The following is a 14,009-nucleotide window of genomic DNA, read 5'->3' on the forward strand; positions in this document are numbered from 1 at the left end:
CCCTCCTGTTCTTGTTTTCTTTTCTTTTTTTAATTTTTTCTTCTCTTTTCCCTTTTGTTTGTTGTTAAATATCCCTCTTATTCTCTCTCATTGAGTTCTCTTTTATCTTTTCTGCACAAATAAAAGAGTCGTCCACTTTCTTTCCTTGGCAGTGACACCCATTTATTTGCTGGTGTTTGCAGAGATGTTTTTTTTTTCTTGCTGTCATTTAAGTATTAATAATTAGGTATGAATACTTTAGAATTTGGAAATGTAAGGATTACTTTGAAGGACAAGATTACTTCATCAAAAGGATGAATGACTAAAGAAATACAAATTAGATAGGCAGAGCATTGCAAATTTCATCAACATTTCTAATTTATTCATTCCTTATTTATTTGAAAGGGAAAAATTATTATTGTTGTTTTTTTTCATTGTTATTATTTATTATTATCATTATTATTATTATATGGCCATTCTGGTAATTATGCAAATTAGGAAGCTGATGATGGCATACTCACTATATCTTTTCTATTTCGGTACATGAAATATTTGAAAAAAATCAATAGAGATATATAGATTGCTCTCATGATATAAGAGGTGAGTTTATTTCTTATGAAATGTTGTCATAGCAGTATTTATTTAATGAATATTAGATGGATGTATATACAAGAGTAAATTTCCACACATACAGCATATATTATATAGTCAGGACACAATATAAAACATTGTGTCATGTACTAACATATATGATTAAAAATTTAGTATGCTTTATCAGTTTCAAAGGCCTGTCTATCATACATTTATATACTGTGTATATATATATATATATACATATATATCATCTTGTGATGATAGATTCAAGTGAATTTATGAAATGATCGCCTCTTGTATATTGTATGGTCTGTACAGTGTGGGGGCGTTTTGACATGAGAAAGATCTTTCAATTTTTGATTATTTTTGTAATACTTTTTATTGGAATATACACCCATCTCTTCAATAAAGAAGGACAGAATAATCATTCTTCAGTAATTAACATTGCATTTGTCGTGTCATATGGGCATTATTTCATATATGATTGCTAGCAAAAGCAAATGCTTGTACACAGAATTAAAGATATTGTTTAACTTTGTGAGCAGCCGATTTAAAAAATTCTCAAACCAAGATGAAACATGTGTACAAGTGCATGTATTAGAACTAGTAAACCCTGAAAACAACCATTATTGAGAATGAAAAGCTAAAACTACAAGGCAAACCCTGATTTTGTAAATCGGTGTCTTATAGATGCCTAAATAGTACACATAAGTGTAAGGGATGAAATTAGGATGGTGTTTCCGGTCACTTTATATTTCAATTTTTGAAGCACTAAAAAATTATTTTTCGAACGCAATTTTTTCTGGGCTTCATTTTTGTGACATATCACAGACACAGGTGACAAGTGTGACCTAGCTCAGATCTTTTTTTAAGTTAAACCAATGTTAACCAATCACTTTAAGGATTTAATTTCAAAAGCAAATTAAACAATTTTACTTGATAAAAATTGTTAATTTCATTAAGAATACACATACATTAAGCATATTAAATAGAATGAAGACATTTTTAAACAAAATTGAGTTGTTTCTGGTAAGCATTTGGAGACATAAGTACGTTTTCGAGAATCATTTATGAGTAGTTTGATTTGTTTTATTTTTTCCTCTTTTTTTATTTCCCCTTGCCGACATATCTCCGATCCCCCCCCCCCCCCCCTCTCGGATTCTTTTCTCTTCATGGTTGTTCTCTGTCTATCTGTATGAATCTCTCTTTGACTTTCTTTGCTCGTACATTTGTATCTTTTTACAGAATGAGATTCGGCACTTTTCATTTTTTATCTGTAAGGGTGTTAGCTTACCGGAACCTCTTCAGAGCTTCACTCTGAATTGCAGGGATTTTGAATAAATCCAGCTGGACTGTAGGAAGGGAACACTCGAATTCTGGATTTAGTTTGAATCATAAAGATTCATTTTTAAATCTCAAAGGATTGAATTTCAATTCCCTCAAGAATTTTTTTTTTTGGGGGGGAGGGCTACAACTAAATCTAGGATTCGATTAGTCCCTCAATCCATTCCATCTTGATTTATTTCAAGTACTGTAATTTTGGATTCTCTGTACAAACAAAAAAATCACCCTCCTGCTGGCTGATTGGAGAGATTCCTAGAGGGCTGGATATCCGATTTTCGACAAAACTTTATCAAAGTAGGGAAAATGGTAGACAATTACTGGAACACTTTCGCCATGTATATTTTTATCATTTATCGCCATTGTAATCTAGGCAGATTAATTCATTCTGTTTCTAACAGGAATTAGTTCAAAACGAAACAAAGATGACATTTTCACGCGATGTGATGGTTATTTATTGCTTTTATTTGTACACGTCAATGTTAAAAATCTATGATACGAAATGTACACACGCTTCATAATGTACATGGATGCGTTTGAACATGGACAATAGGCCTAGACAGGTCTTTTTTTTAATATTAAACACATGCATATATATTAACACAATCATTTGCAAAGTATAGTTACACAGATTCATTAAAAGGAAAAAAAACTGCGCAAAACCAAACAACCACATATTTGTTGCATTGCTTGTATTAAATTCATATTAATTATTTAGTTGTGTAAAATTACTCTTACTAGATGGAAGAAAATATGCCGAAATGTGTAAAGTTTTGACGAACCTGTCACTTAAACCTAAGCTTTTGCAACCCGAACGCCCCCTTCCCTGAAAATCGTTTCATTTCCGTCGATTGATAGCAATAATTTATTAATATTTCGCATGTATTTATTGGGACGTCTGCCAAAAAAATCATAGTTCATTTTTGTGCTTTGTGTTCCAAGTCATACAAGGGAAGAATTGGCTTAATTTATTATCGGGAAATTTCACAATATTTACAGTAGGCCTATAATTTCAGAGTTTGGTAAGCGCATCGGACAAGCTTTCAAGGTACAAGCAAAAATGTAAGAATTGTCTTTAAAATCTCATCAATGTTGATAAAAACGGCCTATAAAATTGTGGGGGTTCCATTATGGTAAGAAAAAAATATATATGCACTGGCAGCATTTGTAAGATACAAATATATAAGATGCTCTGATATATTGGCACGAAGATGACAATTGAAAATTTTGTTATTTACAAAAATATACATTATTATACAGATGAATACACAAATAAAAATATCTTATTGAGTAATGCATATTCATATCTTTCATGCAACGTTTTAATCGATTACTGTGCGTTTTATGGAGTAATCAATATCTCTTTTTTCAAGTGTTTGAATCATTTATACAGTATTTCACAAATTAAAAGCTGTCCTTTGAATGTTGAATTACAAGTTTTGAAGTTTCCAAGCTGTCCTTATAAGACAGGGGCGGATCAAGGATTTTCCAAAGGGGGGGGCAAATTTTTCGGAGGAAAATTTTGACAAGCCCCCCCCCCAAAAAAAAAAAAGGTTTTCAACCACAAATGAAGGATATTTCGTACCCGCAAAAAAATTGACAAGCAAAAAAAAAACAAGCAAAAAAAATAACAGGTCTTCAATTCCAAAAAGGGGGAGACTTCTTGGTTTCAATTACATTTTTACATTACAAGTTTTACAAATTTTATTTTTTCTTCTCAAACGGAGGGGGCCACATGCCCCCTGTCCCCCCCCCCCCCCCCCCCCCCTGGATCCGCGCCTGTTATAGGCTGTATCAAGACCTATCAAGACGACCTATACGAAAGGCAAAACTGATGCAAGTTTATCATCATATCAAAGTCTCAGAGTGAAGGAATTTAATGAATTTGTTTGTTTTTCTTGAGAAAATGAGCAGCCTTACTCTGAACCCAACATGATCGTCTGCTGAAGCATTACCATCTTGAGATGGATTGTTTCCGACCGTATCTATTCTGACAGTACCTTTTGGATAGTTCAACTTCAAGTAATTCATTATTATGCCTTTGTTTCAATTCAAGCGAATCAATCTTTTTCATTATATTAAATCGTGAACATGAGTGGAACATACATGTACTGCACAGGAAAGTTCAAATGGAAGTTTATACACTCATTTATGTGTACACTCATTTAATATGCGTATAGACAATGCAAAATGTTGGTTGTCATCAAATTCATAAGATACTCGATATGACAGATGTTCATTTACTTTGTGTGAAAAAAATCCCAGACTGTAATATTTGTATAGATTATTAGCGTAGGTTTTCTGCAATTTATAGTGCCATATTTCTCTGGTCAGTTCAGCCTTTCGTTTATTCAAGATGGTCGAATCGATCAAATTCTTTATCAAAACTTCGACCTTGTATGTCTTCTTAACAAAATAGAATGCATATTTCTACATGTTCTAAGTCCTATTTCAAAACTCCAATGATAATTTTGTGAAAAGTTTGATGAGATGACAGAAAAATCTTTGGTATAGATTATGCCAGAAAATCTCTAAACTTGGTCCAATATTCGTTATGCCGTTTAGAATGATATTCTCACCTTGATCTTTTATACACATCCTACCCTCCGAGATGCACTGTTTAAACGAAATTCCAGATGTATTAATCTTAATCATAATTGAAATGACTGAGAACATAGGAAATTTGGCGGCCAATTTCATTATCAAATTTTATCATACATTTGTGAATTTCAGCTTTGGATTTGTACACAAAATTGCATTTTTGACAATCTTGGACAGTCACGCATGTAGAAAATTTCGGAATCACATTTCACAGTCCAGTCGCCACAAATACATTCCAAAAAGATACTACATGTAAACTAAGTCATGATACGTCGAAGCGACAACAGGGTGCTAAATCCTCCCCTCCCAGGCCTCTTAAGGGTCAACGATCGTTTCTCAATTTTTTAAAAAAGCATTTGATAACGGACATCCCATTGTCACTGCAGCCTGATATGTACAAAATCAATCAAAACTTTTCTTGCTAACCATCTGATATAGTTCACTGGTCCGGTTTCCTATCTTTTCCTTGCTACTATATTTCAAATCCGCATGATCGCAAATCGTGGTTAAAGTTCATCAAAACTGTCAAGCAAATCTTTTAATTGCTCTACCGCTGATTTCTCGACACCTTTCTCAGTTAATTCAGCTTCTATGTTCTCTTGTTGTTCATTAACATTGTCGTATTCGCTATCAGCACCGTCGCCAACGATGTCATCGTCATCCTCGTCATCGCTATCTTCGTCGAGGATTTTTTGGAGATTGATCATGGCGGATGATTTGACCAAACCTGATGTATAATATTCTTCTTCATCTTCTTGTGGCAGCTCCATTTCATCTTCCTCTTGCTCGTCATTATTCACAGGTTCAACTTCGTCCTCATCTTCACGTGGTGGGACATCGTAGATATCCTCATCGATACGCGGAGGTTCGTCATAAATCTGCTCATCCTCGAACAGGCGCTGTTTCTTTGATCGACTTAACCCAGACGACGCCGGCGCTGGTACTGGAGGTGGTATTAACGATGGTGACTTCGAAGTAATTCCGTCAACCTCATCACGAACTTCATTCCCGTTTGAAAGAGATTTCGACGCCCCGTTTTCGACATCACCATCGGACACCGACGCCGTGTTCGCGCTCGATGTCGAGTCCAAATTTCTAACATCGTGTGATCCCTGTCCGCTGTCGTCGCTTGCCCGACTCTTTCCACTGGCGTTCATACTACCGCCGTCTATTGTGTCTTCACGTACAGTCTGTGGGTTGTTCGTGGTCGTTGACGACGACGGTTTATTAGACACGAAGACGTCGTCGTTTTCAACGTCCATGTTTCCGATGGGGATACCCTGATAGTCGGGTGTTTCGCTTGGGTCACATTCTACACCCGATGATTTGCGCTGCTGACCAGATCTCTTGCTGTCCTGCATATATTTCTTGATCTGAGAGAGCTTCCTCGCTCCTGTACTGCTCCTGTCAATGAAACAAAATATTTATTCGTCAATTTCCTTTTTTTCAATTAGAGCAGTTTAAAAATAAATGCATGTAAACCATTCGAATATTTGGTAACAAAATTAAATTTGAATGTTTGTGAGTTAAACGTTGAATTTCGAAAATGTTTATCATTGCACACGTTGATAACAACCCGATAAAGTTATTGTATTCATGCGTTGGTTTAAATAATTTCTACTATAGGGTAATTGATTTGCAATGAACTGAAAATGATGTCACCTTTCGCAATTGCTTTCTAAATGATGATGTAGACATGTTTTTATTTAAAAACAATGGCTCACATTCATCCATCTTATTAAACGGAATGGAAAGAGACAAGGGGAAAGGTCGTCGAAAAACGTCCCAGGCCATGACACCACACGGAACCTAATGGTGGCCACATGCACGGGACTAATGAATGAATCATTTTATCAGTTATGACGATATGAAGTGGACACCGTCACAACCACTAGAATTTAAAAGTTAAACCCATGCAAGCAGGTGCCATAACAGGCAATCCCCCGGTCATAAGGCACCAACACGTTCCCCTGTATAGGCTGTAGTTATTGCCAAGTTGCGCCCTTTCTGAGGGCGTTGTTGGATTACTGTTCTATATGGGGTGGTAGAGGGGTTGTCTGATAGTTTCCGAGGTGTATATTATTTTGTTCGGATCAACCTACGGAAAACATTCATTCATTCTTTAATAGGGGTGATCAAAGGAGGTCATTGTTATTATCCAATTGTCAGGATCGACCCACTTTGAATATAACCTGGAAGTAGTGTTTGAATTAAGCGGGATTATTCAGTAACACGTACGCCCATTTATTTTGACGGTGAACATGGTGAACGAGGAGTTAACATTCGAGGTGTCTGATCATGGATCCTACTATGGTCTGATCAAGGCGGGGGCGTGGTTAATTTTTTTTCAATAAAGTACTACAGAGAGTGCTTGGGACCTGGGGTTGACATGTACAACAATGTGTTTTCCAGAACGCACACTCAATCTATTAAGGCCTACTTAGAAGATAACTGCCAGATGATTCCTTGTCAAATATATTCTCACATTCAGCAAAATGAGTCTTAATATCAGAAAATAATAAGAGTCGCTTGCCTTTGCTCGCATGATCATGCAATGTAAAACGGTGGAGTAAAATTGCAAGCACGTTGTTCAAGTCCGTCACTCTAACAACAAGTTGTTTAAACCAGGATTTTTTAAAACTCTTGAAATTTTCAGAACTTTTTTAAACAACTTGGTTAACACCACAACTTGTTTAAAAAATTAACAGATCGAATGCAGCAGAAACACTGGTAAGTGGTATATTTGCTAGTGTGGAATATGTGGAATAGACATTCCCAAAAAACTCCTCTGGCAAGGTGCAACATTTGTTCCACGTGCAAGGCCTCTTGACAGGCGTTCATACTATCCTACACTCTACTCCTAATAAACTCATGATATACACCCCTTCTGGATATTAATCCAGCCCCCTGGAAGTGAAAAATTGATCCATAAGCCGTTGCAAAATTGAACGACAGCTGATCCGTAGTGATTCAAACTAGCATGCCATCATATTCAATAAAGTTCGGTAGGTGGATGATAATCACGAAGTGCACCAAAAGCGGTCTCGGTTTGATGTTAATGGTTTATGTCGGTATTTCGCGATAATATAAAGAGACAGAGTCTCAACACATACACTTAGTATTCACCCTTTTATTTATACTTTCAAATTTTGGAAGGGAACAAAGATAATATTTGATAATAAATTATCATTGCGTGAGAAAAGGTCCATAACCCATATATAGCTCAATAATTATAATGCGAGGGTGTGGTTTTTTTTTTTCTTTGAGGGGGTAGCTATTATTATTATAAGTGATAAGAGATATGAGAGAAATTTCATGGGATAGATTATACAGGGCGGCTCCACTTGCTGGAAAAGATGAATTTTTAAGAGAATCTGCAACATGCACGCAAAATTGATCGTTATCACCGCCCCCCCCCCTTCGGGACATTTACCTTCTGTCTTTGCCGTTGGAATATTTAGATGTGACGTCAGCAGTCTGTTGGTTAAAACTTCTGAGTTTCATGGCGTTGTGGAATGCTTTAACCCACTGATCCTGCTCGTATGCACTGTCTGTTAACTGAAAAATAAGAACAAATTTGTTTTGTGAACGATATGACAATATTTGACAAATTTTTTTTAATTCATAACGATGCTCTTGAATGTTAAAATGAGAGACTAAAAATGACATGATAATTAGAGTAAAATCATCCAAGATACAACTCTGGGTAACATTTGACATTGTTGTGGCTATATCATGCACCACGCCCACCCCCCCCCCCCCCCCTTCATCAATAAAATTAAGCAATTGACCCCTAATTCTACTTCCGATTCTGATGTAAAATTGAATAAAAGTGTTTCTCTGACAATTCACATGAGCGTATTCTGGTGGGGCTCGGGAAATGGGCCCCGGTTAGCAGAAAAGGGGGCGCCAAAAATAGGATAAAAAAGGATAAGAAAAGAACAGGGGAGAGAGAGAGAAGAGAAAAAGAAAAAAGGAGAAAGAAAGAGAAAAGGGGAAAAGAAGAGGGGAGAGGCGCCAAATCGATGTCCGACCTGGGGGCGAATTGATGTCCGACATAGGGGCACTGAATTGCTGTTCGACATAGGGGGGCGCTGAATTGATGTCCTCGAGGTTGGGGCGCCGATTGATGTTATGCTTAGAGGAGACGAATTGATGTTCTGCATAGGGGGCGTCGTATTGATGTCCGACCTATAGGGGTGCCGTATTGATGTTCGACCTAGGGGCGCCGAATTGATGTTCGACCTAGGGGCGCCGAATCGATTTTCGACCTAGGGGCGCTGAATTTGAGTTTGACATGGGGGTGGACGAATCGATGTTGCCTAGGGGCGCCGAATTGATGTTCGACATAGGGGGGACACCAAATTGACCTGAAATGAAGGGGGACCAAATTGAACTTAATCTCGTGGGGGTAGTGGATGCCAAAATGATGTTTGATCGGGAGCGCCGAATTCATGTTTCACATGAGTTCATGGCGCTTGCGCTCGCATAAAACATGCATAGTTAGATGCCCACCCAGTTCATGATTACCAAAAGTGCTTAGAAACTCCAATTTTAGGTCAGAATATTAAAAATTTTCATCTCGCTCTTCACGCTTGCATGAATATTGTTTAGTAATATGACGATCCTGCATATGGTTAGATTAGTGCTTAGAATGTCCAACTTTGTGTCAAAATATCAACAACAATAAAAATCAGTTCGCGCTTCGCGCTCGCATAGAATATTTCTAAGTGCTCATCATACGAACCAATAGCACCATCTCGATTCCTCAACAACTCATACCTGCCAGTTTCCTGACCCATAATGCCAGTGTAGTCTAGAAATATAGACCCATTTGAATGATAGCATGTTAATCAACTACTCAATGCATTTATACCGCAATAATTAGGTTACCAAGTAGCAAACTTATAAAACAATAACTTTTCCTCTCAAAATATTTTAGTTTCTCTGTACAAATATAGGTCATTTTATTTATGCTCTGTAATATTAGTAGATATCTAAAAACGTATAGTTTAATACTATATATTAATAACACACAGTCAATTAGAGATCACACACAGTTCACTCCCCCTTTAAGATTACCAAAACTGATTACTCGACTGTCCAATATCAAACGTTTTCAGCTCGCGCTTTGCGCGTGCATAAATAATTGTTTAGATAGATACTCGTAATGTTCACGGTCACTAATTGTGTATAAAAAAAACGTCTAGTTTTGGGTCGGAATATGAATAACTTTCAGTTCGAGCTTCATGCTAGATGCCCATCCTGTACATGATTACCGAACGTGCTTAGGTTGTCCAATTTTAAGGCAGAATATAAAAAATCTTCAGCTTGCGCTTCGCGCTCGCACCGATTGCTTAGTTAGATGACCATCCTGTTTATGATTACCTACAGTGCTTAGAATGTCCAAATATTCGGTCAGAATATCACACTTTTTTCAGCTCGCGCTCACACAAGTGTCTATATAGCGCTTAATACATCTGAACGTGTCTAAGCGCTTTACAGATTTATTATTACCCCGGTCATCGGATTCAATTAGTCATCCCGCACACAATGTGTGCACATCCTCCACTCCCTGGGGAGGCGCACACAGTACTGGACAAGCTACAATGACTATCACATCCTACCGGGTACCCATTTAACACCTGGGTCGAGACTGGCAAAGTGTGGATTAACGCCTTGCCAACGGACGCAAGGCCGTGATGGGATTCGAACACACGACTATCTGTTTACAAGGCGAGAGTCAGAACCACTACACCACGGCTCCTCCACACCCACCTGGTCGCATTTATTCTTTTCAAAAAGCGGTGTCACAACATATTCATGGATATAGGGGGGGGGTTTTATGGACATTAAAAAGAAATGGTCTTCGATCGCATTTTTACGCAATTATGAAACAAGGTAATCAACATGCATTTACATGTGTTTGCCCAGCGGGGGTGCCATTTTCCGAAAATTTCACAGGGGCGCCAAAAGTAGGTCGGCCCCGGGGTGCAAAAATCATGGATAAGCGCCTGGTTCATAAACTTAATTCCATTATTCACATTGAATTCCGATAATTTGAAGATCTGACTCCTCATGTCATACCGTATCCAGTAACAATAACGAGTCTTTTATATGAAAATGTGTGGCATATAAGTGCCTGATTTTTCTGTAACAAATTGCTGTTTGAATTCTAATTCTTTTGAACATATGTAAACAGGTGCCCATCAATCTTTAATAGATACATTACATAGTTACTATGATATGTATTTATTCAAGATTATTGTTTATTATAGTGGACCCCAAATTGTATTTGAATGGGTTGTCACCACATATAATATTGCAGAAGTCTTCGAGCCCCACCCCTATCCCCGGAAATACTCTTTAAATATGTTGATTCAAGGCGTCGATATCAAGAAACCAGTGTTTTAAAAAAATGATTTTAGCGCCTTTGGGATATTATTCTTGATTTTGATACCTCTTGAAAATACACTCTTAAGTTTGGCGCCTTTTTTTTGGAAATACACTCTTGATTTTGGCGCCTTCTGGAAACAAACTCTTTCAATACTCACGTATACATGTGTCTTTTGTAAGGTGACGATCTCGAAGGGGTAATACTTGTAGTTGTTGTTCTGCTGTTTTTTCACCGTCTGAACATCAACGAGAGGGAGCACATCCAGACATTCCTGCTGCCATGGTAACAACAAAATATTTGAAAATGAATAAGCAAGGATCTGCATGTTGTTATCTCCATGTACCGGTTTTTTGTCATGACTAATACGAGGTGAAAAGGAACAATGAAGACAATTTGGGGAGATTGGGAAATTGAAAACAGGGAGTTTTGGCCCACATCCTGATCCATTTGGTATGGGATTAAAAAGGGGGTTATCGCTATTTACATCTTTGGTTAAGAAATCTCTCATTGAATGTCTGCAAGCATAAGTGACCGGTAAAATGGCAGTAATTTTTATGATGTGATTTGTTTGTTGGGTACTGTGAACAGTTATTTTCTCTTCCAATTTGCGACGAGACACAAGATTGTAAATTCTTTACCGTACGAATGTCATCCATCCAGTCTGTAACTACTTCCCTTAAAAAACTACAAAATATCCCTGCCCCTCTCCTCCCTGTCTGATCATCGTCCATCTATTTTCATTTAGGTGGGATTCGTGCTGAATGCAATTTGAAGGGAGGATGCATCATAAATAGAGATTAATTGAGAATAATTCGGTAAAACCCTGCTAATAATATCGGACAAGTTTTGGCCGATTTTGATCATTTTAGTAATGATTAATTGACGTTGGCGGAACAGTTTCCATGGTAACTATTAATGATAGACAAGGTCATTCATAAATTAAACGGAAATCACGATCACTTCTTACTAGGACGCGATTGATATTCGATTTCACTGCCAATCGTTATGGAAACGTAATTTTCTTCCCTAATTTTTATCACGTTCGTTTTGTATTCTCTCCTGTTCTTTCCAGCGTGAACATGCTAAAGTGTCTCGTACGACATGCTCAATGATAATTAGATTCCTAATTTCCTTCAAAACTTTTGTTGAATTTTTTATTTACTACGTCAAAGATATCATACATCTTAGTTTATATTTTTCTGTTATTGTATTGTCTATTGTTATTCTCATTTCATCAATTCCTCAAAAATTGAATATGTTATCTTTGAACAATTTTTGTATTAGTGATAATTCTGATTTTAAATGTTATTGAATTCACTCATTACTTGTACAGAACCTAAGTTACACTTTTATCTTTTTATGTATATATTGTTATTTCATGTTAAACAGAACCATTCTGGAAAACAGTCAATCTGAGCTTGTTATCCCGTATAAAGATATTTTGATCAATAAATAAATGAAATAAATATTACTTTTTCTATAGCATCGCGAGCTTTTCCAAAACACTTCACATATTTCCGGTCACAAAAACTGCTTAAAAAAACAGCCGATATGATTTTTATCTAGATTTTATTAATATACTTCAAAACAAGTATATGTTAAGGTCAGCTGTGTGATGTTGCTTCTAAAATGCACTAAAAATGTGAGGGTTCCGTTCCTTTTTGGTATCATCAGTTTACTTCAAAATTGTTATTGCATGAAATTACCATGATAATCCAGCCCAGGTAGGTGTTTCATAAAGCTATTCGTAAAGTTACGAACGACTTTACGCACGACTGGAACATGTTCTTATATAGGTCATACCTCAATTACACAGTGATAACACATAGCACAAGAAAGGATCACCAGTCGTGCGTAAAGTCGTTCGTATCTTACGAACAGCTTTATGAAACACCCACCAGAACATAATCCCCCTAAGATATCACTTTTGAATCACACTTTTACACCAAAATCAATCGAACGTAGGATGCAGAGAAAAATAAATTCGATGGGTAGAACTGACCTCGATGATCTATCCTTTGCGTAGGCCTAATGAACATGATGAACGTGATGAATAGCATGATACGATTAAGTGGATGGTGATAATTATGTGAATCGGACAACATAGGATGAAATATCAACCATAACTTCATTGGACTTTCTTTCTTGATAACAGAAAATGCCGAATTTCAATATCCGAGTAAATGAGTAAGGGGTGTTGCAATAAAAATTTATATTTACAGTCAATTACAAATTTATTTTCCTGAAGTACAACTGATATAGAAAATTTGGAAGAATCAGAATAGCAATCAAGACTTTTGTTTAATGTGAATTTGCAATTAATTGCCAGACTTGTGACCGATTTTGTAACCTAAATTTGACTTGCAATTGATCGCAACTTACTTGCAATGCCCCATAATATATATAAAGAAATACCACCTGGGTATTTAATATAATTGCACGTGTGATATAAGGATACAATTACATGCAATGTTGTATAATGTTACTTTTGGTATATCAAAGAAATTTCAGAACGCGTTTATAACCATGATAACAAGCAATTGTTTTTAGCAAACAATTACAATTCTGCACTTTTAGCCACCAATGACACTTTAAGGAAATAAAATATACTGACTCATTCATTTGTAATGTTAACTTGCTTGTGGTGCGATGGTGAGATTATATGTTGATTTGAAAAGAATCATATTTCGAATTTTCATTATACAGTGATGATTGACTATTGAAGTAAGGTTGAAATAAAATACTTACATCACTTTTCTTTGCGTCCTCTTCTGTCTTGAATGTGATAAACGCATCTTGATTGAGACAAAACCATCTCTTCTTTACACTCTATGAATTAAAAGAATTTAATATAAAAAAGAAACCAAAAAAGAAGATTAATGATACAAAGTCAACAAATTACATGAAAGGAAAACAAAAATCATAGCCTGAAATATAAACGCTTCTCGGTCATAGATAATGATTATGAAATTACAATCGGGAATTAATAACGGATATTGCAGATAATGTCATGTGATGCAGAACGTTTATGTTTTTCATGAAGCCTTCCTTCCTTCGCAGAATTTAAAAGTGTGGTTTGTGAACTTAATCGTGTGCG

General features: G+C 36.4%; 1 protein-coding gene across 2 annotated transcripts in view; it reads right to left on the minus strand.

The window, feature by feature from the left end:
- Window positions 1-3,666: 3,666 nt before the first annotated feature.
- Window positions 3,667-14,009, minus strand: part of LOC121422515 (chromatin-remodeling ATPase INO80-like) — a 40,660-nt gene continuing 30,317 nt past the window's right edge. The window contains exons 3-6 of one of the 2 annotated variants that reach the window (XM_041617637.1): window positions 13,661-13,741; window positions 11,070-11,183; window positions 7,949-8,073; window positions 3,667-5,919 (exon numbers count right to left, since the gene is read on the minus strand). In XM_041617637.1, the coding sequence (XP_041473571.1) occupies window positions 5,022-5,919; window positions 7,949-8,073; window positions 11,070-11,183; window positions 13,661-13,741 (1,218 nt within the window). In that variant the 3' untranslated portion in view covers window positions 3,667-5,021. Of the gene's footprint in view, window positions 5,920-7,948; window positions 8,074-11,069; window positions 11,187-13,660; window positions 13,742-14,009 lie in introns of both variants that reach the window. The other variant, XM_041617635.1, reaches the window with a different exon arrangement.

Source organism: Lytechinus variegatus, chromosome 10, assembly GCF_018143015.1.
Source record: "Lytechinus variegatus isolate NC3 chromosome 10, Lvar_3.0, whole genome shotgun sequence".
In the NCBI taxonomy this organism is placed as follows: Eukaryota; Metazoa; Echinodermata; class Echinoidea; order Temnopleuroida; family Toxopneustidae; genus Lytechinus; species Lytechinus variegatus.